The sequence below is a fragment of the Cervus elaphus genome, chromosome 5 (assembly GCF_910594005.1).
Source record: "Cervus elaphus chromosome 5, mCerEla1.1, whole genome shotgun sequence".
NCBI lineage: Eukaryota > Metazoa > Chordata > Mammalia > Artiodactyla > Cervidae > Cervus > Cervus elaphus.
The window spans coordinates 78,854,890-78,876,546 of record NC_057819.1 but is presented as its reverse complement, the minus strand read 5'-3'; the positions used below and the strand labels follow the sequence as shown (position 1 = coordinate 78,876,546).

General features: G+C 41.6%; 1 protein-coding gene across 1 annotated transcript; it reads left to right on the top strand.

Moving 5' to 3' along the window:
- Nucleotides 1-18,862: 18,862 nt before the first annotated feature.
- Nucleotides 18,863-19,144, top strand: LOC122695652 (small integral membrane protein 36-like). The gene has a single exon (XM_043905778.1). It carries the CDS (start codon nucleotides 18,863-18,865, stop codon nucleotides 19,142-19,144), a length of 282 nt encoding a protein of 93 aa, XP_043761713.1.
- Nucleotides 19,145-21,657: the final 2,513 nt, after the last annotated feature.

Here is a 21,657-nt window from a genome sequence, read left to right as displayed (position 1 = left end):
GTTAGTATACAATATTTATCTTTCTCTTTCTGACTTATTTCACTCTGTGTAATAGGCTCTAGGTACATCCACCTCATTAGAATTTACGTAAATGCATTCCTTTTCATGACTGGGTAATATTCCATTGTGTATACATACAACAACTTCTTTATCCATTCATCTGTCGATGGACATCTAGGTTGCTTCCATGTTCTAACTATTGTAAATAGTGCTTCAAGGAACAATGGGATACATGTGTCTTTTTCAATTTTGGTTTCCTCAGGGTATATGCCTAGGAGTGAGATTGCTGAGTCATATGGTGGTTTTATCCCTAGTTTTTTGTTGTTTTTTTTTTTTTAAGGAATATCCATACCATCTTCCATAATGGCTGTATCAATTTACATTTCCACCAACAGTTCAAGAGCATTTCCTTTTCTCCACACCCTCTCCAGCATTTGTTGTTTGTAGACTTTTTGATGATGGTCATTCTGACTGATGTGAGGTGGTATCTCATTGTAGTTCTGATTTGAATTTCTTTAATAATGAACAAGACTCTTGAGAGTCCCTTGGACTGCAAGGAGATCCAACCAGTCCATCCTAAAGGAGATCAGTCCCGGGTGTTCATTGGAAGGACTGATGCTGAAGCTGAAACTCCAATACTTTGGCCACCTCATGCAAAGAGTTGACTCATTGGAAAAGACTCTGATGTTGGGAAGGATTGGGGGCAGGAGGGGAAGGGGATGACAGAGGATGAGATGGCTGTATGGCATCACCAACTCGATGGACATGGATTTGGGTAAACTCCGGGAGTTGGTGATGGACAGGGAAGCCTGGCGTGCTGCAATTCATGGGGTCGCAAAGAGTCAGACACGACTGAGTGACTAAACTGAACTGAACTGAACTGAATAATGAACAATGTTGAGCGTCTTTTCATGTGTTTGTTAGCCATCTGTATGTCTTCCTTGGAGAAATGTCTGTTTAGGTCTTTTTCCCACTTTTTCATTGGGTTGTTTGTTTTTCTGGTATTGAGTTGTATGAGTTGCTTGTATGTTTTGGAAATCAATCCTTTGTCAGTTGTTTCATTTGCTATTATTTTCTCCCATTCTGAGGGTTGTCTTTTCACCTTGCTTATGGTTTCCTTTGCTGTGCAAAAGCTTTTAAGTTCAATCTGGTCCCACTTGTTTACTTTTGTTTTTATTTCCATTAGTCTAAGAGGTGGATCATAGAGGATCTTGCTTTGATTTATATCATTGAGTGTTCTTCCTACATTTTCCTCTAAGAGTTTTATAGTTTCTGGTCTTACATTTAGATCTTTAATCCATTTTGAGTTTATCTTCATGTATCATGTTAGGAAGTGTTCTAATTTCATTCTTTTACATGTAGCTGTCCAGTTTTCCCAGCACCATTTATTGAAGAGGCTCTTTGTCCCATTGCATATTCTTGCCTCCTTTGTAAAAGAAACAAGGTACCCATGGGTGCAAGGGTTTATTTCTGGGCTTTCTATCTTGTTCCATTGGTCTATATTTCTGTTTTTGTGCCAGTACCATACTATCTTGGTGACTGTAGCTTTATAGTATAATTTGAAGTCAGGAAGGTTGATTCCTCCAGCTCCATTCTTCTTTCTCAAGACTGCTTTGGTCATTCAGGGTCTTTTGTGTTTCCATATGAATTGTGAAATTTTTTGTTCTAGTTCTGTGAAAAATGACATTGGCAATTTGATAGGGATCACTTTAAATCTGTAGATTGCATTTGATAGTATAGCCATTTTCACAATATTGAGTCTTCCTACCCAGGAACATGGAATTTCTCTCCACCTGTTTATGTCATCTTTGATTTCTTTCATTAGCATCTTATAGTTTTCTGTGTACAGTTCTTTTCTCTCCTTAGGTAAGTTTATTTCTAGATATGTAATTCTTTTTGTTGCAGTGGTGAATGGGATTGGTTCAGTAATTTATCTTGTTGATTTTTCATTGTTAGTATATAGAAATGCAAGTGATTTCTGTGTATTGATTTTGTATCCTGTGACTTTGCTAAATTCACTGACTAACTCTAGTAATTTTCTGATCATTTATTTAGGATTTTTATTTAAGTAAAGTATATTTAGGTACTAATGTCTATATTTTGGTACAGTATCATGTCATCTGCAAACAGTGAGAGCTTTACTTCTTCTTTTCTGATCTGGATTCCTTTTATTTCTTTTTCTTCTGATTGCTGTAGCTAGGACTTCCAAAACTATGTTGAATAATAGTGATATTAAGGAAGTGGACACCCTTGTCTTGTTCTTGATCTTAGGGGAAATGCTTTCAGTTTTTCACCTTCGAGAAAAATGTTTGCTGTAGGCTCATTATATATGGCCTTTACTATGTTAAGATAGGTTCTTTCTATGCCCAGTTTTTGAAGAGTTTTAGTCACAAATGAGTGCTGAATTTTTTCAAAGGCTTTTTCTGCATTTATTGAGATTATCATACTGTTTCTATCTTTCAGTTTGTTAATATGGTGTATCACATTGATTGATTTGCATATACTGAAGAATCCTTGCATCCCTGGAATAAACCCAACTTAATCATGATAAAGAAAGCTGAGTGCTGAAGAATTGATGCTTTTGAACTGTGGTGTTGGAGAAGACTCTTGAGAGTCCCTTGGACAGCAAAGAGATCAAACCAGTCCATCCTAAAGGAAATCAGTCCTCAATATTCATTGGAAGGACTGGTGCTGAAGCCAAAACTCCAATACTTTGGCCACTTGATGCGAAGAACTGACTCATTGGAAAAGACCCTGATGCTGGGAAAGATTGAAGGCAGGAGGAGGAGGGGATGACAGAGGGTGAGATGGTTTGAATGACATCACCGACTCGATGGACATGAGTTTGAGCAAGCTCTAGGACTTGGTGATGGACAGGAAGGCCTGGCATGCTGCAATCCATGGGATCGCAAAGAGTCAGACATGACTGAGTGACTGAAGTGGACCAATCATGGTGTATGAGCTTTTTAATGTGTTGCTGAATTCTGTTTGCTAAAATTTTGCTGAGGATTTTTGCATCTGTGTTCATCAGTGATATTGGCCTGTAGTTTTCTTTCTTTGTGTTGACTTTGTCTGGTTTTGGTATCAGGGTGATGGTAGCCTTGTAGAATGAATTTGGAAGTGTTCCTTCCTCTGCAATTTTTTGAAAGAGTTTTAGAAGGCTAGGCATTAGCTCTTCTCTAAATATTTGATAGAATTCTGTGAAGCCATCTGGTCCTGGGCTTTTGTATTTTGTATTTGGGGAGGTTTTTTATCACAGCTTCAATTTCAGTGCTTGTAATTGAATTATTCATAGTTTCTATCTCTTCCTGGTTCAGTCTTGGAAGATGGAACTTTTCTAGGAATCTATGCATTTCTTCCAGATTATCCATTTTATTGCCATATCATTCATAATAGTCTCTTATATTCCTTTGGATTTCTGCATTGTCTGTTGTAACCTCTCCTTTTTCATTTCTAATTTTGTTGATTTGATTCTTCTCTCTTTTTCTTGATGAATAAGGCTAAAGTTTTGTCAATTTTGTTATCTTCCCAAAGAACCAGGTTTTCTTTTTTTATCTTTACTATTGTTTATTTCATTTCTTTTTCACTTATTTCTGCTCTGACTTATATGATTTCTTTCCTTATGTTAATTTTGCAGATTTTTTGTTCTTTTTCCAGTTGTTTTAGGTGTAAAGTTAGGTTGTCTATTCAATGTTTTTCTTGTTTCTTGAGGTAGGATTGTATTGCTATAAGCTTCCCTCTTAGAACTGCTTTTGCTGTATCCCATAGGTTTTGAGATATGTTTTCATTGTCATTTGTTTCCAGAAATTTTTTTTAATTTTCCTGTTGATATCATCAGTAACCTGTTGGTTAGTTAGAAACAAATTTAGAAACAAATCTCCATGTGTTTGTGCTTTTTACAGATTTTTTTCTTGTAATTAATATCTAGTCTCATAGCATGGTGTTCAGACAAGATGCTTGATATGATTTCAATTTTCTTAAATTTCCTGAAGTTTGATATGTGACCCAAGATGTGGTCTATCTCACATGGAACGTGAAGAATGCTCCATGTGCACTTGAGATGAAGGTGTATTCTTCTGCATTTGGATAGAATGTCATGAAGATATCAATAAGATCCATCACATCTAATGTATCATTTAAGACTTGTGTTTCCTCCAGATCTGAAAGAGACACATGTACCCCAATGTTCATCACAGCACTGTTTATAATAGCCAGGACATGGAAGCAATCTAGATGCCCATCAGCAGACGAATGGATAAGAAAGCTGTGGTACATATACACAATGGAATATTACTCAGCCATTAAAAAGAATTCGTTTGAATCAGTTCTAATGAGGTGGATGAAACTGGAGCCAATTATACAGAGTGAAGTAAGCCAGAAAGAAAAACACCAATACAGTATACTAACGCATATATATGGAATTTAGAAAGATGGTAACAATAACCATATAGGCAAGACAGAAAAAGAGACACAGATGTATAGAACAGACTTTTGGACTCTATGGGAGAAGGCAAGGGTGGAATGATCTGAGAGAACAGCATCAAAACATGTATATTATCAAGTGTGAAACAGATCGCCAGTCCAGGTTGGATGCATGAGACAAGTGCTCGGGGCTGGTGCACTGGGATGACCCAGAGGGATGGGATGGGGAGCAAGGTGGGAAGGGGATTCAGGATGGGGAACACATGTAAATCCCTGGCTGATTCATGTCAATGTATGGCAAAAACAACTACAATATTATGAAGTAATTAGCCTCCAACTAATAAAAATAATTGGGGAGGGGGAGACTTGTGTTTCCTTAGTAATTTTCTGTTTTGATGATCTGCCCATTGGTGTGCTGCTGCGGCTGCTAAGTCGCTTCAGTCGTGTCTGACTCTGTGCGACCCCATAGACGGCAGCCCACCAGGCTCCACCGTCCCTGGGATTCTCCAGGCAAGAACACTGGAGTGGGTTGCCATTTCCTTCTGCAATGCATGAAAGTGAAAGGTGAAGGTGAATTCGCTCAGTTGTGTCCAACTCTTAGCGACCCCATGGACTACAGCCTACCAGGCTCCTCCGTCCATGGGATTTTCCAGGCAAGAGTACTGGAGTGGAGTGCCATTGCCTTCTCCACCATTGGTGGAGTGGGGTGTTAAAGTCTCCTACTATTATTGTGTTTCTGTCAATGTCTCCTTGTATGTCCATTAGTGTTTGTCTTACATATTGAGGTGCTCCTATGTTGGGTGCATAGATACTGACAATTGTTATGTCTTCCTCTTGGATTGATCCCTGGATCATTATGTAGTGTCCTTCCTTATCTCTTGTAATAGTGTTTATTGATGTATATGCTCCTATTGCCATTTTCTTAATTGTTCGGGGTTTGATTTTGTAGGTCTTTTTCTTCTCTTGTATTTCTTGATTATATAAGACCCTTTAACATTTGTTGTAAATCTGATTTGGTGGTACTGAATTCTCTGAAATTTTGCTTTTCTGAAAAGTTTTTTATTTCTCCATCAATTTTGAATGAGATCCTTGCCAGGTAGACTAATCTTGGTTGTAGATTTTTCAGTACTTTCAGTACTTTAAATATATCCTCCTATTCCCTTCTGGCCTGCAGTTTCTGCTGAAAGATCAGCTGTTAAACGTATGGGGTTTCCCTATTATGTTACTTGTTTCTTTTCCCTTGCTGCTTTTAATATTCTTTCTTTGTGTTTAATCTTTGCTAGTTTGATTACTATGTGTCTTGGCATGTTTCTCCTTGGGTTTATCCTGTATGGGACTCTGAACCTGTTGGACTTGATTGACTATTTCCTTTTCCATGTTGGGGAAATTTTCAACTATGATCTCTTCAAAAATTTCTTCATACCCTTTCTTTTCTCTTCTTCTTCTGGGACCCCTATAATTCAAATGTTGGTGCATTTGATATTATCCTAGAAGTCTCTGAGACTATCCTCAGTTATTTTCATTCTTTTTACTTTACTCTGCTCTTCAGAAGTTATTTCCACCATTTTATCTTCCAGCTCACTGATTCGTTCTTCTGCTTCAGATATTCTGCTCTTGATTCATTCTAGAATATTTTTAATTTCAGTAATTGTGTTGTTTGTCTCTGTATGTTTATTCTTTAATTCTTCTAGGTCTTTGTTAATTGCTTGTTGCATTTTCTCCATTCTGTTTTCAATATTTTTGATCATCTTTGCAATCATTATTCTGAATTCTTTTTCAGGTAGTTTGCCTATTTCCTCTTCATTTATTTGGACTTCTGTGTTTCTAGTTTGTTCCTTGATTTGGCAGTACTTCTCTGCCTTTTCATTATTTTTTTTTAATTTATTATGCTTGCAGTCTCTTTTTCCCAGCCTTCAAGGTTGAATTCTTTCTTTCTTTTGGTTTCTGCCCTCATAAGGTTGGTGCAGTGGTTTTTGTAAGCTTCGTATAGGGTAAGTTTTATGCTGAGTTTGGTTTGTTGTTGTTTTTGTTTGTTTGTTTGTTTGTTTGTTTGTTTTCCTGCTTTTCCTCTGATGGGCAAGGCTGAGTGAGATGATAATCCTGTCTGCTGATGATTGGATTTGTGGTTTTGTGTTGTTTGTTATTTAGGTGAGGCATCCTACATAGGGTGCTACTGGTGGTTGGGTGATGCCAGGTCTTTTATTCAAGTGGTTTCCTTTGTGGGAGTTCTCACTATCTGATACTCCCTAGGGTTAGTTCTTTGGTGGTCCAGGGTCTTGGAGTCAGTGCTCCCACTCCAAAGGCTCAGGGCTTGATCTCTGGTCAGGAATGAAGGTTCCACAAGTGGTTTGTTATGGCATTAAGTGAGATTAAAGCACATACCTAAAAGAGAGAAACCAAAGATGAACCCCAGACAAATGGCAGTTACAAAATCAGGCAAATAATAATTAAAACAATGCAACATACACATATACATATATATCCATAAGCAAAATCAAAACAGTCCAACAAAAATAAAGTACAATAGACTGACTCAGCGAACAAAGGAAACCAAAAATTATATCTACCAGTTAAGAACAAAACTAACTAAAGCACAAACTGGAAAACAAAACTAAAAGAAGGTGCCAAGTGAGGAATAAAGCAATGAAAACAAAACTAACAAATATGTTGAGAGGAAAGGAAAGAAAGAAAAGAAAGAATAGATATGCAAAGTTAAATAGAAGTATATAAAGAAGATTTATATATATTAAAGATTAACTACAAGGGGAAAAGAACAGTAGGAAAAGCAAACAAAAGAATGAATGTAGAAAAAAATAACAATATGTTTAAAAAATTAAAAACTAAATTTTTTTTTAAAAAATGAGAGAAAAGAAAAAAAAAAAAAAAGGAAAACTCCACAGAACTGCAAAAGCCTAATATAGAGGCAGAGGTCTATAGCAACAATTTAAAAAATGTGATTGAAGAAAGAAAAAAAAACTCAGAAGCTTAATTAGTTTTCATAGTGCCGATAAAATTGACAACCTACAACAGCGTGCGGGGTGGGGGGAGAAAAAGAAAAAAAAATCCAAAAGAAACTACAGAACAAGTCAAAACATAAGAATAAATGTTTTTCTTGAGTCACTGCTGTTAGGGTCCTTTCCCTTGTCACAGTCTACCTCACCTCCCTAGGATGCCCTCCAACACTGTGCTGGTCTCTGGACCTGCTGTGGGGGCAGCTCAAACTCTAATCTGGCCCTACTCCTGTGTGTTCTTGCCTCCAATGTCCACAGCTATGAGAACTAGTGCGTTTTTTTTTTGTGGCAGCTCTCAATGTTCTTTTATATATTCCATAGACAGAGTCTGCCTAGTTGATCACGTGGATTTAATCCAGCTTGTACAGCTGGTGGCAAGGTTTTGGGTCTTCGTCCTTAGCCACACTGCCCCCGGATTTCAATTCTGGTTTTATTTCCACTTCTGCATGTGGGTCGTCCACTGGGCCGTGCTCCTGAGGCTGCCCTGGAGGACTTGGGTTTGCCCCTGTGAGGGCCATGTGTGGAGGTGGTGCAGCTGCTTGGGCTGCAGGGGTTCTGGCAGCACCAGGTACTCAGGGGGGTTGGTGGCTAGGACAGAAGGGAATATAGTGCTCTAGAAGGGTATAGCAACCAGTATTGGTCAATACGCTCCAGTATTCTTGCCTGGAGAAACCCCCCAACAGAGAAGCCTGGCAGGCCACAGTCCACAGGGTCTCAAAGAGTTGGACATGACCAAAGCAACCCCGCATGCATAGACACAAATTTGTGTGTGTGTGTGAGAGAGAGAGAGAGAGAGAGCGAGCGAGAGAGACTGGCAGCTCTGCCTCGGTGAGGGTTGGGCATGAAGGCGACGCAGCCACTTGGGTCATGGGGACCCTGGTGGTACCAAGTGTGCAGGGATATGGACTGCCTCAGCTGCGGGAGTTATGGCGCTATCAGTCTTTCTTTGAGCCTCTTGTAGCTGGCGACCAGAAGGCCTCTTTGCTCGTCTTTCTTCATAGCCCCACCCACTCAGGCACTTAGGGAGCTCCCTTGCCTGGGGTCCTTCTCTGCTGTTCCACGTATCAGGCACGTAGAGGGGCCCCCTGGCTGGGGTCTTGCTCTGTAGATCAGTGCATCAGGCACTAAAGGGGCACCCTGCGTGGGGTCCTACTCTGTAGTTCTGTGCAGCAGGCATTTAATGGGCCAACCTCTCTATTGTTCAGCTGCCCATGCTGGCATGTGTGGTCTGAGAGACTATGGTGATGGCTCCACCCCATACGAGTAACTCTGCAGTATCGCCTTGCTTCCATGGCTGCCTGGCTTTCCTCCACAGGCATTTCCCACCAGTCTCCTCCTCACATCCCCTAGATCTGTCTCTCTGCAGTGAACAGCTGCCATCACTCTGAGATTACTCCACCATCCCTAAACTCCATCTCCCAACCACTGCACCTTCTAGGGGACCCACATCCCTGTCCAGGGTAGGTTTGACTGTGGCAAGGACGGTCTGATTCTCATTCCATTTAGGCTGCCACAGATCGGCTGTTTCACTCTCAGCCTTAAATGTTTCTCCTCTAACTCAATCACCCCGCTGGGGGGTTCGGACCCCTGCTTCAGGTTCCCCATCAGCCAAGGGCAGGTCCAGTCCTACCAACACTCCTGTCTTTCCCCCTGTTCCTTCAACCTATCAAGTTTATCGTGGTTCTGTGTCTTCTTTTCCACAGGTCAGGTGCTCCTGTTTGCCCTCAGCTAGTGTTCTGCTTGCACTTCTGTGTCTGAAGGTGTAATCCTGATGCACCTGTGGAGAGAGATGTATTCCACATCCACCTTCTCCTCTGCCATCTTGTTCTCTCCCAGTTGCTGGTTTTAACTGAAATGTTTTGCTTGTTTTTGTGGAAGCAAATTTCACATACAGGAATTTTCTTCCATCTCAGGCATTTTCTAAATGGAGCTATACCTGAGCAGAAGGAGCCAGGAACCACAGCCAGAGCTAGAAGAGCAACCGTCTGAAGGAAGTAGAAGGGAGTATATCCACAGAAGAGCTTGATTTTGCTCCAAGCCACACCATGCTCTGGGATTACTCCACAATCCCTAAACATTATAGAGATGGTATATTCATTTTTTAGTACTGCTATAACAGAAATACCATGAACAGAGCCAAGTAAAGCAACAGGAATTTATCCTCTCCCAACTGTGGAGACCGGAAGTCTGAATTCAGAGTGTCAGCAGATTTAGTCCTTTCTAGAGGCTCTACGCGATGCTCCAAATCTTTAAAACTAGGCTTCAACAGTATGTGAGTCAAGAACTTCCAGACACACAAGCTGGATTTAGAAAAGGCAGAGGAACCAGAGATCACATTGCCAACATTTGTTGGATCATAGAAAAAGCAAGGGAATTCCAGAAAAACATCTACTTCTGCCCCACTGATTGCACTAAAACCTTTGAGTGCACAGATCACAATAAACTGTGGAAAATTCTAAAAGAGATGGAAATACCAGACCACCTTACCTGCCTCCTGAAAAACCTGTATGCAGGTCAAGAAGCAACAGTTCGAACCAGACATGGAAAAATGAACCAGTTCAAAATTAGGAAAGGAGTATATCAAGGCTGTTTATTATCACCCTGCTTATTTAACTTATATGCAGAGTACATCATGTGAAATGCTGGGCTGGATGAATCACAAACTGGAATCAAGATTGCCAGGAGAAATATCAATAACCTCAAATATGCAGACCACCCTTATGGCAGAGGTAAAGAGGAAGCAAAGAGCCTCTGATGAAGGTGAAAGTGGAGAGTGAAAAGCTGGCTTAAAACTAAACGTTCAAAAAACTAAGATTGCCAGGGTCCAGCCCCGGCAGTTCCAGGAATACCCAAGGGATGAGTGGCGTTGGCGAGAAGAAGTGCACGGACTCTGGTTGCAATGCAAGGACTCTCTCTGTTTATTTTTTAACAGCTCAGATTATATAGAATTGTTTTTCTTGCCTCCCCCTTACCATCACCCATGTTACATCAGATGTTGGTTTCATACTTCTGTCAACATTTTCCCTCATATCTTTTCCAATGACTTCATCTGGAAAAATCTCGACTACAGGGTTTTTTCCTTGAATGTCCCATACATAGTCTTCTTGCCTCAATGGCCTAACATTTTCACTCTGACAAAAACAATGTTCCATAGATTCCAGATATAGCATGAATTCTTTGGACAATAAAGCAATACATGGGAAGGGTTATGAAAAACATGTTTGACATTTCTGAGAATAGTACCATGAGAAAACCTCGATATTTTTCTTTGTCTAAGACCACAAGACCTCAGTCTACAATCTTTAACTATGAAGCAGCAAAACACCTCTATCAATAGTGAGGTAATGGCGGTGAGGCTGGTTAATATAAATCTTTTATACTATTGAAATCCTATGTTACACATTTTCTAATTCTACAAAAATACCCATAATATTCTATGTTTATTAAGTGAATAGAAACAGTGGACAAATAGCAGCACTGAAATAGCAACAATGAAAACCCTCTTGACCAAAGAGCAAGTAAACTGAAGCAGCACATCTACTTCAGAATCTAAAAGTCTCTACTCTTTTCTAATCTAGAATATTATAATATTCTAAGCAAGCAGCCTAACTATGCCTGTGGCCTTTTTCTTATTTCTGCCCATAGCCATACCCTTGGCTTGGGCTATTCCGGGGAGGCCTGATTACTACATATTACATTTCCAAGATTAGTAGAAAGCACAATAACAGTAAGACAGAAAGAGAAAGGGGACAAACTGGGTCCCAGGGACGACCCCAAGGGGAAGAGCTGCCTTGCAGGCTCCTCTCTCGTCTCATGACCTTGTCACAGTCTGGGCAAGTCCCAGCAGCTCCCGACATAAGATCATGGCATCTGGTCCCATCATTTCATGGCAAATATATGGGGAAACAGTGGAAGCAGTGTCAGACTTTATTTTTGTGGGGCTCCAAAATCACTGTAGATGGTGATTGCAGCCATGAAATTAAAAGACGCTTACTCCTTGGTAGGAAAGTTACGACCAACCTAGATAGCATATATTGAAAAGCAGAGACATTACTTTGCCAACAAAGGTCAGTCTAGTCAAGACTATGGTTTTTCCAGTAGTCATGTATGGATGTGAGGGTTGGACTATAAAGAAAGCTGAGCGCTGAAAAATTGATGCTTTTGAACTGTGGTGTTGGAGAAGACTCTTGAGAGTCCCTTGGACTGCAAGGAGATCCAACCAGTCCATCCTAAAGGAGATCAGTCCTGGGTGTTCATTGGAAGGACTGATGCTGAAGCTGAAACTCCAATACTTTGGCCACCTCATGCAAAGAACTGACTTATTGGAAAAGGTCCTGATGCTGGGAGGGATTGGGGGTAGGAGGAGAAGGGGATGACAGAGGATGAGATGGTTGGATGATACCACTGACTCAATGGACATGAGTTTGAACAAGCTTCAGGTGTTGGCGATGGGCAGGGTGGCTTGGCATGCTGCAGTACATGGGGTCGCAAAAAGTCGTACACGACTGAGAGACTGACCTGAACTGAACTGAGGTGGAAAAATATCTTAAATTTGCTCTGATAATTTGTGGCAGTGTTTTTCCAGTGGATCCCAGGTGAACCACACACTAGATTCTGACTGGAAAGTTGAGAGGGGCTGTGGGTTGGAGGTAGAGATATGTTCTCTCAGGGAAAACATTTAGGTCAAGTAGACTTTTGAAAATATAGATAGCTATCATTTGACTTTTATGATGATTGCCATTCTTGATTTTCTAGCATGTACTACAGCTAGACCTCTTTCATTTTCCTCTCTACCTAGTTAATAACTCCAGTGAAAAAGCACTAGATTAGAATTCAAAGCTTGACTTTAAGTCTTGATTCTATCATTTATTATCTGCTTGGCTCTAAGGCAAAACACTTCCATGAGCTTCACTGTTATCAACTGTAAAATAATTAGACTTTCAATGACTCTTTTCTAAGTTTGTGACTTTTTTACCTCTGAAGTTATTAAAAATTGAAACTACACTTCATAAGTGTCACTAGTGGTAAAGAACCTGCCTGCCAGTGCAGAAAGCATAAGAGACACAGATTCAGTCCCTGTCAGGAAGATCCCCTAGAGAAGGGCATGGCAACCCACTCCAGTATTCTTGCCTGGAGAATCCCATGGACAGAGGAGCCTGACAGGCTACAGTCCATAAGGTCGCAAAGAGTCAAACATATCTGAAGCAACTTAGCTTGTACGTAATGCTTTTGGAATCCTGTATTTTATTGAAGAAGCAGGGCAGTGTGAATATCGGGGTTAAACTCCTATCCAGCATGGTTAAAATACAAAAGTATTTTGGAGTTTCAAGGAATAAGTTCTTGGACTTCCCAGGTGGCCCAGTGGCTAAGACTTCATGCTCCCAAGGTAGGGGACCTGGATTCGATCCTCAGTCAGGGAACTAGATCCCATAAGCTGCAACCAAGAGTTCACAGGCCGCAACTAAAGATCTCTCTCATGCTGCAACGAAGACCCAGCACACAGCCAAAATAAGTTTTTTAAAAAAGGAAATAAACTCTAGCTGCCTGGAAATGCATTTACATGGAACACATTTTTTTTAACACTTATTTTGTATTGGGTTATAGCCAATGAGCAATACTGTGGTAGTTTCAGGTGAGCAGCAAAGGGACTCAGCCACACATATACATGTATCCGTTCTCCCCCAGACTTACATGGGACACATTTGTCTGGCATTATTAGGTGATGTTCTAGGTCAGCAGACAAAATGGTCTAGATTATGAATAAGTGTGTCCATAACTGGGAGCCCAGGGAAAATCTATCTGATTAGAACACACGGCATAAGGTATTCTATGCAAATATTTTACTTATATTTCGGCAGGAGAAAAGAGAGGCGGAAGGGTGAGAGGGAGAAAGGGAACAAGAATGAGCTAATTCGAATTCCGTTGCTTCTACGAGCTTCAGTTTCTCCATTCCTAAGCTGCAGCTGATGCTCGCCCTGCTCACCAGCAGTCTCCCTCCAGCTTCTGCGTTCACCACATCGTCAGGCAGGCTGCCAGATGGTAAGTGCACAATACACGCTTGTAAATGAGTGAAAGGATGACTGTGTCCTGACTACCTCGAGGAGTTGTTCTAACTGTGGCTCTGTCACCCTCTACTGCTGATTAGAAAGTCCTTCCAGCTTGACATTGTGTTTTTCCTTTATTTAGCAGTCTCTGCTTTGACCACTAGATGGCAGAAAAGGAAAGTTCTTTAACGGCCAGGCATCACGGGGAAATGCTTTGGAGATGTTGGGCTGCAGTAGGAATAAGGCAGCCAACCCCTGGTTGCCAGCATTGCAGGGAATACATTGTAAGGAAGCAAAGCCTCCATAAGGCTGGATTTGAAATGACCTTTTGGGCACTGGTAGATACAAAAACAAAAGTGCTATCTGCAGATAGTAATAAGATACTGATCCAAACACAATAAATAGCCTTGAACAAAATATTCTGGGACATCACAAGAGAATCAGTAGAACTGAGACAGTGCAAGAGGGGCGGCCAGACCAGATCACTCGCCATGATTGCTGGTCATCACTGTCGCACAGAGAAACGAGGAGCTGACGTGGAAAATCCACTACATGTGGCAGAGCTGCTGTCAATGTGGACTAAATTAATTAATTAATTCAATGTGGACTAAACTATATACAGGCTTCCCTGGTGGCTCAGAAGGTAAAGAATCGGCCTGCAATGCAGGAGGCCTGAGTTCAACCCTTGGGTTGGCAAATCCCCTTGAGAAGGGAATGGCTACCCACTCCAGTATTCTGGCCTGAAGAATTTCATGGACAGAGGAGCCTGGCAGGCTACAGTCCATAGTGTAGCAAAGAGTAGGCTCAGTCTCACAAACTGCATGTACTTCTCATTTTTAGCAAGCTTTTGTATCATTTGTTTAAAGTAATCAAAAAAAGAAAACCTTCTCCAAATAGTATTATACAGAAGAGCCTGTGCTGTGTGGACATCGGTTTACTGTAGAAGTTAGGAATCTAGAGTTCAGTGTGAAAAAAACTAAGTAACTACCTAGTATATACTTGCTTTTAAATAGCCTTCCTGTGGTCTGTGATCACCAATTCGACTTACAGAAGCACCAAACAACCCTACTTGCTGAGATTCTGTGCTCAGCAAGAAACTTTCTATTATAAATGAACTTTGTAGATCTGCCTCCAGGAAGGAAAAACTATGGTCATTTCAGCACAAGACCTCCCAACTTTGTGACAGGTGTATTTTTCACTGTAACTGAATAAACTGGTATTCTGTTTTGAACACCAGTCTCCTGTGAGCTTGGTAGATGTGAATTACCACCAGGAAAAGGACTTTCCCTTGACAAAATGAACTGTCTGAGCCTCTTTGACTCAGAACCTTGGACGGTCTGATGTCTGTGCTGTACGCCTCCTCCCACATCTCTTAGTGGCCGACAACTGCTCTGGTGACCCATTTTCTGCACATCCTTCTTTCATAAGTCTGTAGCCATGATTCTCCATCCTGGTCACCTGTCAAAATTGTCCACGAAGATTGTTGCTAACGCAGATTCGCAGATTCCAGCCCCAAAGATTTAATTCAATAGATCTGGCGCTGATCTGGGACTCTGTATTCCTAAGCAGCCCAGCTGATGATAGTGAGGGTGGCTCCGCACCTGCAGTGTTTGAGAATCATTCATCTTCTTCAGTACAATTCCGCAGCTTCATCCAGAACCACGGATTCATGAAATACTTTATTTGAAAAAGGTCTCCAGATCAATAAGAATGCTTTTCTACAGCAGCCCTGAGCCCTCCCATTCCCAGAGAGGCTGAGTATAAAGGAATAGACCGAAGGTGCTAGGATATTAAAGCTTAACTGCAATGATAAGCCAGACGATCTCTGGGACCTTTGACCTTTAACCAGCAGCATTAAAAGAGTCCCACAAGCTCTTGGAGAAATGGCCCTGTCCGGCCAAAACTGTCTTTATGAGACCAAGCAAGATACATAGTTTGTGAGCTCAGCACACGATAAAAAATCTATTAAAAATTTGAAGATGGGGATAGCAGGGCACTAGACTAAGTGTGGAGTTCTTCTGAGCAAGGGATCTGTGCAACTGCCCAGGTCCCAGGCCTGGGACGTCTGTTGGGAGTCCATTCAGTCTCTCCTCTGAAGGGCTATTGGGACAGGCTGCCCCTGGGCCACGGGGAGAGGAGCCTGGTGGGCTGCAGACCGTGGGGGGCAGAGTCAGGCAGGACTAGCACACACACTGCTCTGAGGCAGGAAGATGACTAAATCAAGGGATGTCTATTTTTCTTTGATCTCTTCACTTTGCTTATTTTCTTGCACGCACACGGTAACTCAGGGGAGCTCTTAGGAGTCCAGCCGGCCCCTCCCTCCCTGTGTCAGCGGACACGGGCCCCGTCGCCCTGGCCCCCACCCTAATGCCCTGAGCAAGGCACACGCGCCCCTTTGGTTCTGGCCCCACCCCACTCTCCTCTTATGCTCCGCATTCTTTCTCTGTAACTGCCCTTGCTTCAGCTCCTCTAATTTTCCAGGCTTTTTTCTGCTCAGAACTTTCAAGCATGCTCTTCTATGTGGCTTGAAGAATCTTCCCTCCCTGTCCTGACCTGGCTAAATTTTGCCTATCATTCGGGTCATAGGTTAAATGTCTCTTTCTCATGGAAACTTTCTCACGGAAACTTTCTCACACTCACCTTGGGACACACTCTCCTACCACCCTCTCCTGTCTTATATAAACTAATTCCCACTGTGCTTAAATGGGGACTTATGCAATTATTTGTTTTATGTCTGTCTCCCCTGCTAAACTAAATACTTATGTCTTATTATTGCTTAGCACAGTACCTAGAACGTACGAGGAGCTCAAAAACTATTTTTGAATTAAAGAATGAAAAACACCAACAAAGGCAAAAAGAGTGAAAACATCAGGAGCTGTGTGTTCTTTTCATTCAATAAAAACATCCATTCTCAAGACTCAAATCATTCCGAAGGCAGATACTTGGCATTAAAATATCCCTTAGCTAGAAAAGGAAACAAAAGGAAATATAAGCAAATGAAATCTAATTAAACTTAAGTTTTTCCACAGTAAAGGAAATCATCAACAAAATGAAAAAGACAGCCTGCTGAATGGGAGGAAATATTTGCAAAAGATAGGTCCAATAAGGAGTTCATATCCACAATATATAAATGGCTCATACAACTCAATATAAAAAAAAAAAACACCTGATTAAAAAACAGGCAGAAGACTTGAATAGACACTTTTCCAAAGAAGACATACAGATGACCGACAAGGACATGAAAAGATGCTAAACATCGAAGATCATCAGGGAAATCCCAAAGCAACACCCCAGTGAGAGAGCCCCTGACACCTCAGGATGATTATTGTCAAAAAGACCACAAATAACAGATGTCAGCAAGAATGTGGAGGAAAGGGAACCCTTGCGCACTGCTGGTGGGGATTTTAACCTGGCATAGCCATAATGGAAGAGAGTATGGAGGTTCAACCAAAAAGAAATCATCAAAAATAAAACTACCACATGATCCAACAATCCACTCTTGGGTATATATCTGAAGTAAATGAAAACATTTGAAAAGATATATGCACCCCAGTGTTTACAGCAGCATTATTTATAATAGCCAGGACAAAACCTAAGTGCCTGTCAGTCAACAGATGAATGGACAAAGATGTGACTGACTAATACGTATATTAGTCAGTCATAAAAAGAAGGAAATTTTGTCATTTGCAACAACCTGGATAGACCGGAGGGTATTATGCTTAGTGAAGTAAGTCAGACAGAGGAAGACAAATAATGTATATTATCACTTATATGTGGAATCTAAAAAATGAAGCAAATAAAACTAAAGCAGACTCACAGATATAGAGAACAAACTTGTGGTCACCAGTGGGGAGGGGAAAGCAGTGAAGGGCAGGGTAGGAGTAAAGGATTAAGAGGTACAAATTATTATGTATAAAATGAATAAGATAAATAGCACAGGGAATACAGCCAATATTTTATAAAACTTTAAACAGTATTATCTATAAAAGTATTGAATCACTATGTTGTACACCATGAAACTAATATAATATTGTAAATAAACAATACTTTCACTTTGAAAATAAAATTAATAAGCCTCTCTTTTGTTAAAGATGACCATACTTCACAATTTTTACAGAACAACCCAAGTTTTAACAGTATGCACTTACTTCTGAAACAGTTAGAACAAGGCGTGGAACAACGGACTGGTTCCAAATTGGGAAAGGAGTACATCATGTGAAATGCCGGTCTGGATGAAGCACAAGCTGGAATCAAGATTGCCAGGAGAAATATCAATAACCTCAGATATGCAGATGACACCACCCTTATGGCAGAAAGTGAGGAACTAAAGAGTCTCTTGATGAAAGTGAAACAGGAGAGTGAAAAAGTTGACTTAAACTCAACATTCAGAAAACTAAGATCATGGCATCCAGTCCCATCACTTATGGCAAATAGGTGGGGAAACAATGGAAACAGTGAAAGACTTTCTTCTCTTGGGCTCCAAAAATCACTGCAGATGGTGACTGCAGCCATGAAATTAAAAGATGCTTGCTCCTTGGAAGGAAAGCTATGACCAACCTAGACAGCATGTTAAAAACCAGAGACATTACTTTACCAACAAAGATCCATCTAGTCAAAGTTATGGTTTTTCCAGTAGTCATGTATGGATGTGAGAGTTGGACCATAAAGAAAGCTGAGCGCCAAAGAATTGATGCTTTTGAACTGTGTTGTTGGAGACGTGAGGGTCCCTTGGACTGCAAGGAGATCCAACCAGTCCATCCTAAAGGAAATCAGTCCTGAATATTCATTGGAAGGTCTGATGCTGAAGTTGAAACTCCAATACTTTGGCCACTTGATGTGACAAACTGACTCATTGAAAAAGACCCTGATGCTGGGAAAGATTGAAGGTGGGAGGAGAGGGGACGAGATGAGGTGGGGGGATGGCATCACCCACTCAGTGAACATGAGTCTGAGCAAGCTCTGGGAATTGGTGATGGACAGGGAGGCCTGGTGTGCTGCAGTCCATGGGATCGGAAAGAGTCAGACACAACTGAGCGACTGAACTGACTTTCTTTTGCTCACCGAAACTGGACATTGAATAGACCTCCTGCGTACATACCACACCTGGGTAGCGTATGAACCACCTCTCTTTTCCTCTTTCTCTCTCTGTGTAGGTGAAGTGATGAGAGACAGTGTCTGTGCTTCGGTGGCTGTAATATTAACAGAAGAGCTTAAGTTATTAAACCGGGCAGCTTTAATCTGTGAAGTCTCCTGGAGCAGTAGGGATTAATGTATTTTTATTCCAGAGCCAATGTAGCTATTCCATCGAGCTAGGGTTTGCTCCCAGAACCCCCAACTGGCCCCACCGCCTTGCTCTAGACCCACTTCCCAACCGTGCGCCATGTGATGGAGTTCTACCTGGAAATCGACCCTGTCACCTTGAACCTGATCATCCTACTCTCCAGCTACGTCATCTTGCTCCTGGTTTTCCTCATCTCCTGCGTGCTCTATGACTGCCGAGGCAAGGACCCCAGTAAGGAGTACGCACCCGACGCCTCCCTGGATGCCCAGCCCTCCATCCGCCTGGTGGTGATGCAGCAAGGCTCCCCGGGGGCCTCCTGGGCACGGGGGTCCAGCCTCCACTTTGGGAATCCCGCCCCACTGGGGAAGAAAAGCACCATGGTGTGAGGCTGGCTGGGGATACTGGGAGAGAACACTAGATGTTGTGGACAAACTGGTCCCCACGGGCTACAGTGCTGTCTGCACACACGTCTTGCTGGGTTATGTCAGCGGGAGCTCTGCCTTCCTTTCTGCTTTCTCGTCATCCTCCTTGTGGATAAGGCAACTATTTAAGGTAAGAAGCCCACAGGGGCCTTTGGTCAAGGCCTCCAGGTACAAAATCTTAGCAATACTACTGTTTAGTCAAGCTGGTTACAAGCACATTCCTGATGAAGCTGTCCTTGCAACTTCCAGGAGATACTGATGTTTGAGTAAGGGTTTAAAGAAGAGAATGCAAATGTGTGTGTGTGTGTGTGTGTATGTGTATGTGTAAAGAGAAATGGGACTAGCTCGAATCTACCCCATACTTTGCATATCCTCTTTTCAAGGCAACCATTGAGTTTTCCCAGACTTGAAATTATAACTGTTTCTATAAATACCATCGCTCTTCACATTCTGCTTCTCACTGTGGGTCAATAAAATGAACACAGTAATTGAAGAGTGTGGTGATTAACCACAAAGCTTGATTCAGACCCTGCCTCCTCCACTTACAAGCTGTATGACCAGGGCCATTTGCTGTGCCCCAGAGCTAGTGGTAGGACCTCCAGGCTGTTTGGGTTATGTAGACGAGTTCATTCACTGAAAGCACTCGAGGCGATGCTTGGCACGTCGGGTGAGCTGTTATGATGAATATTAGCATCATTCCCTTTCACCCCTCTCATCAAGATGTTTTAATCTTCAGTCCTCAAGTCTGACCCGGTCCAATGCAAAGTTACTGAGGACTCTGCAAAAGTTATCAGGGCCCATGGCTTGGTGTTTCAGTGCCCCGGCACTCCTTGCTGTCTTCTTGTCCCCTTTCTTTGTTATTGCTGCTGCTGCTGCTAAGTCGCTGCAGTCGTATCTGACTCTGTGAGACCCCATAGACAGCAGCCCACCAGGTTCCCCCGTCCCTGGGATTCTCCAGGCAAGAACACTGGAGTGGGTTGCCATTTCCTTCTCCAATGCATAAAGGTGAAAAGTGAAAGAGAAGTCGCTCAGTCGTGTCCGACTCAGCGACTCCATGGACTGCAGCCTACCAGGCTCCTCCGTCCATGGGATTTTCCAGGCAAGAGTACTGGAGTGGGGTGCCATTGCCTTCTCCCTCTTTGTTGCTACTAACCATAAATTTATTTTCCTGCTCATTCATTTATTTCCACAATTTCGAATTAGCACCTCCATTGTATATATGTGCTTTTATTAATCCTCCCTTCTCTGAGCTCAGAACAACCTACATGTTCACTTGTTGATTTACTAAACCCCTTCATCTAGTCAGGCCCTGTTGGAAATACAAAGAAATGAGTGTGTCGTGACCCTCCCTCTGGTCTTTGCTGCCTAAGAGGAAAAGGAGGAGTCAGGCATGACTCAGAGGATGAAGGGCAAGAAAGCCCTGCAGAGCCTCTGCTAGAAGTCTGCCCAGTGCTCAGGAGTCTGAAGAGTCATGAGTGACTAGCGCAAGGAAGGGGCTTTTGAACAATGTTGAGTAAACAATACCTTCTTAGACTCCGGCTTCAAAGACAAGATGATTTGTCTTGAAAGATAAGAATCCATTTTCTAGGGAGACAAAAGTGTGTTGAGGGCTTGTCAGTAGGACTGGAGATGGCGTTTTAGACAGAACAGATAGTATAGACAACGCTTGGAAGCAGAAATCGGAGAGTTCACTGACTGTAACAGTTTGATGGCTTCCAAAACTTGGGAGGAAAAAGTGAGAAATTAAATTTCATTTTAACTTATAGAAAACTTAAAGAGGCGGTACTGGCCCAATCTGCCCTGTTAGCTTCAGCACTGGGCCTTTAGCTAAAGAAACCCCAGTAATTTTGTTTTTCATATTTTAAAATTTTTCTTTATATTTCATCACAAAATCTTATTTTCTCTTAAATGTGTGATTTGAAAATAATGTTGACAATCTTCCAGGGGAATTTTTTTCTTTTATAGTCAAAAATCATCTTTACCTTAATAGTGGAAATATAAAATGAATGGGAAAATAGAGCTGCTTCTAAGAACTTGCCCTTTCCCTAGTGTGAACTTCACCTGGACTAACCTCATTTATTTCCCTATCATGGGGATATGTATATAAATTAGTGGAGACAAAAATATATCAGTGAAGGAAAAAAAAATCCATGGGCCACAAAAAACTGAAGACAAAAATAATAATTGTAATCATAGCTTTCAATTATATTTCAATTCCATATTGTGGTCAATTGAGAAAAAATTAACAGTGGAAGGAAAGAAAAATACATTCTAAGAGAAAGAAGGAGAACAGAAAACCAAATAGTTAAAGTAACAACTACAACAGAAAAGGGAATAGAAATAAAGTCAGAGGAGAAAAAAAGGAAAGGTGGAAACTAAAAACACTCTAAGGTGAAGGTTGGAATAAAGGGTATTAAGTTTTCCAAGTCTTCATTTCATTTGATTTGTGGTTCATTTGGAGTTGTGTTCTCCAAAAG